Below are 1,078 nucleotides of genomic sequence, written 5' to 3' on the forward strand. Positions count from 1 at the left end.
AATATACAATTCGTAAACGAAAATTATTTTATGTACACAAGTGGGGAAATAAATCGACAACAATTTTTAAAAATAATGGGACATAGGTTTAAACTTATTTAAAAAATACTATAATTCTCATTAGAAGAACATAATATACGTAATTTATAAAAATATATCAATATTATGATAGTATACGTCCAAAAATATTTTATTTTTTTTATTTTTGTAAAGCGGAATATAACTGAATATGAATATTGACGATTATTTTTGTATACATTTATAGTTTTGTAATATTATTGATAACATACGTAATTTATAAAAATTATAATGCAATATATAATTGTATTGTTATAGAAAAACACTTAAACACCCTATGTCTTTTTTAACAATAGCGATGCGCAAACGGCCTATAAAAAAGGTAATTCGTAACAATAGCGATGCGCAAACGTCCTACGCCCACATGACTATGGCACCGACTTTGAGGGTCAATGCGTACGGCGGTAGACCGTTCAATTCCAAAGAGTTGAGGAACTCAGTAAGATAGTTGGCGACCTCGTCCGGGTCGTCAGCCACCACCGTGTCTATGCCGTAGTAGGTCCTTTCGGCCCCCACCACTCGTTGAAGCACTTGGCGATTGATTGTACGGCATTCCTCGTTCTTGGGACAAAGAATAATTTTCGGAGCAAAGTCGTCGACGTCAGCCAACGACATTTGTTGCGGATAAACAAAATCAATTAAATCATCAACATCACAGACCATGTACCTGGGGATGTTGACCGTGTCCCGAGAATGGTCGACCTCGGGTAGTTGACCGTTGCCTAGCCTCAGTAACCAATTCGCGAAGTCCGCGTCGTTACCGGCGCGCATGTTTTGCGTGAGTTCAAACTTCTCCGTATTCCTCCACAAAGAGATGTGTTTGATTGACGCCAAAACTATGGAGCTTCTTGTCCCCCTGCGGACGACGGGTAATATCTGTATGAAGTCGCCCGCGAACAGGATCGGTTTGCCGCCGAACGGCGTTTGTGTTCCCATGACGTCCCTGAGCAAGCGATCGACCACCGTGAGCTGTGTTCCCGGTGACATTGGCGATTCGTCC

General features: G+C 40.7%; 1 protein-coding gene across 1 annotated transcript; it reads right to left on the reverse strand.

The window, feature by feature from the left end:
- Nucleotides 1–371: 371 nt before the first annotated feature.
- On the reverse strand, nucleotides 372–1,053 carry LOC111027810 (ATP-dependent DNA helicase PIF1-like). Its single transcript, XM_022306259.1, has one exon. It carries the CDS (start codon nucleotides 1,012–1,014, stop codon nucleotides 433–435), a length of 582 nt encoding a protein of 193 aa, XP_022161951.1. The 5' UTR covers nucleotides 1,015–1,053; the 3' UTR covers nucleotides 372–432.
- Nucleotides 1,054–1,078: the final 25 nt, after the last annotated feature.

This window comes from Myzus persicae, unplaced genomic scaffold, assembly GCF_001856785.1.
Source record: "Myzus persicae strain clone G006 unplaced genomic scaffold, MPER_G0061.0, whole genome shotgun sequence".
In the NCBI taxonomy this organism is placed as follows: Eukaryota; Metazoa; Arthropoda; class Insecta; order Hemiptera; family Aphididae; genus Myzus; species Myzus persicae.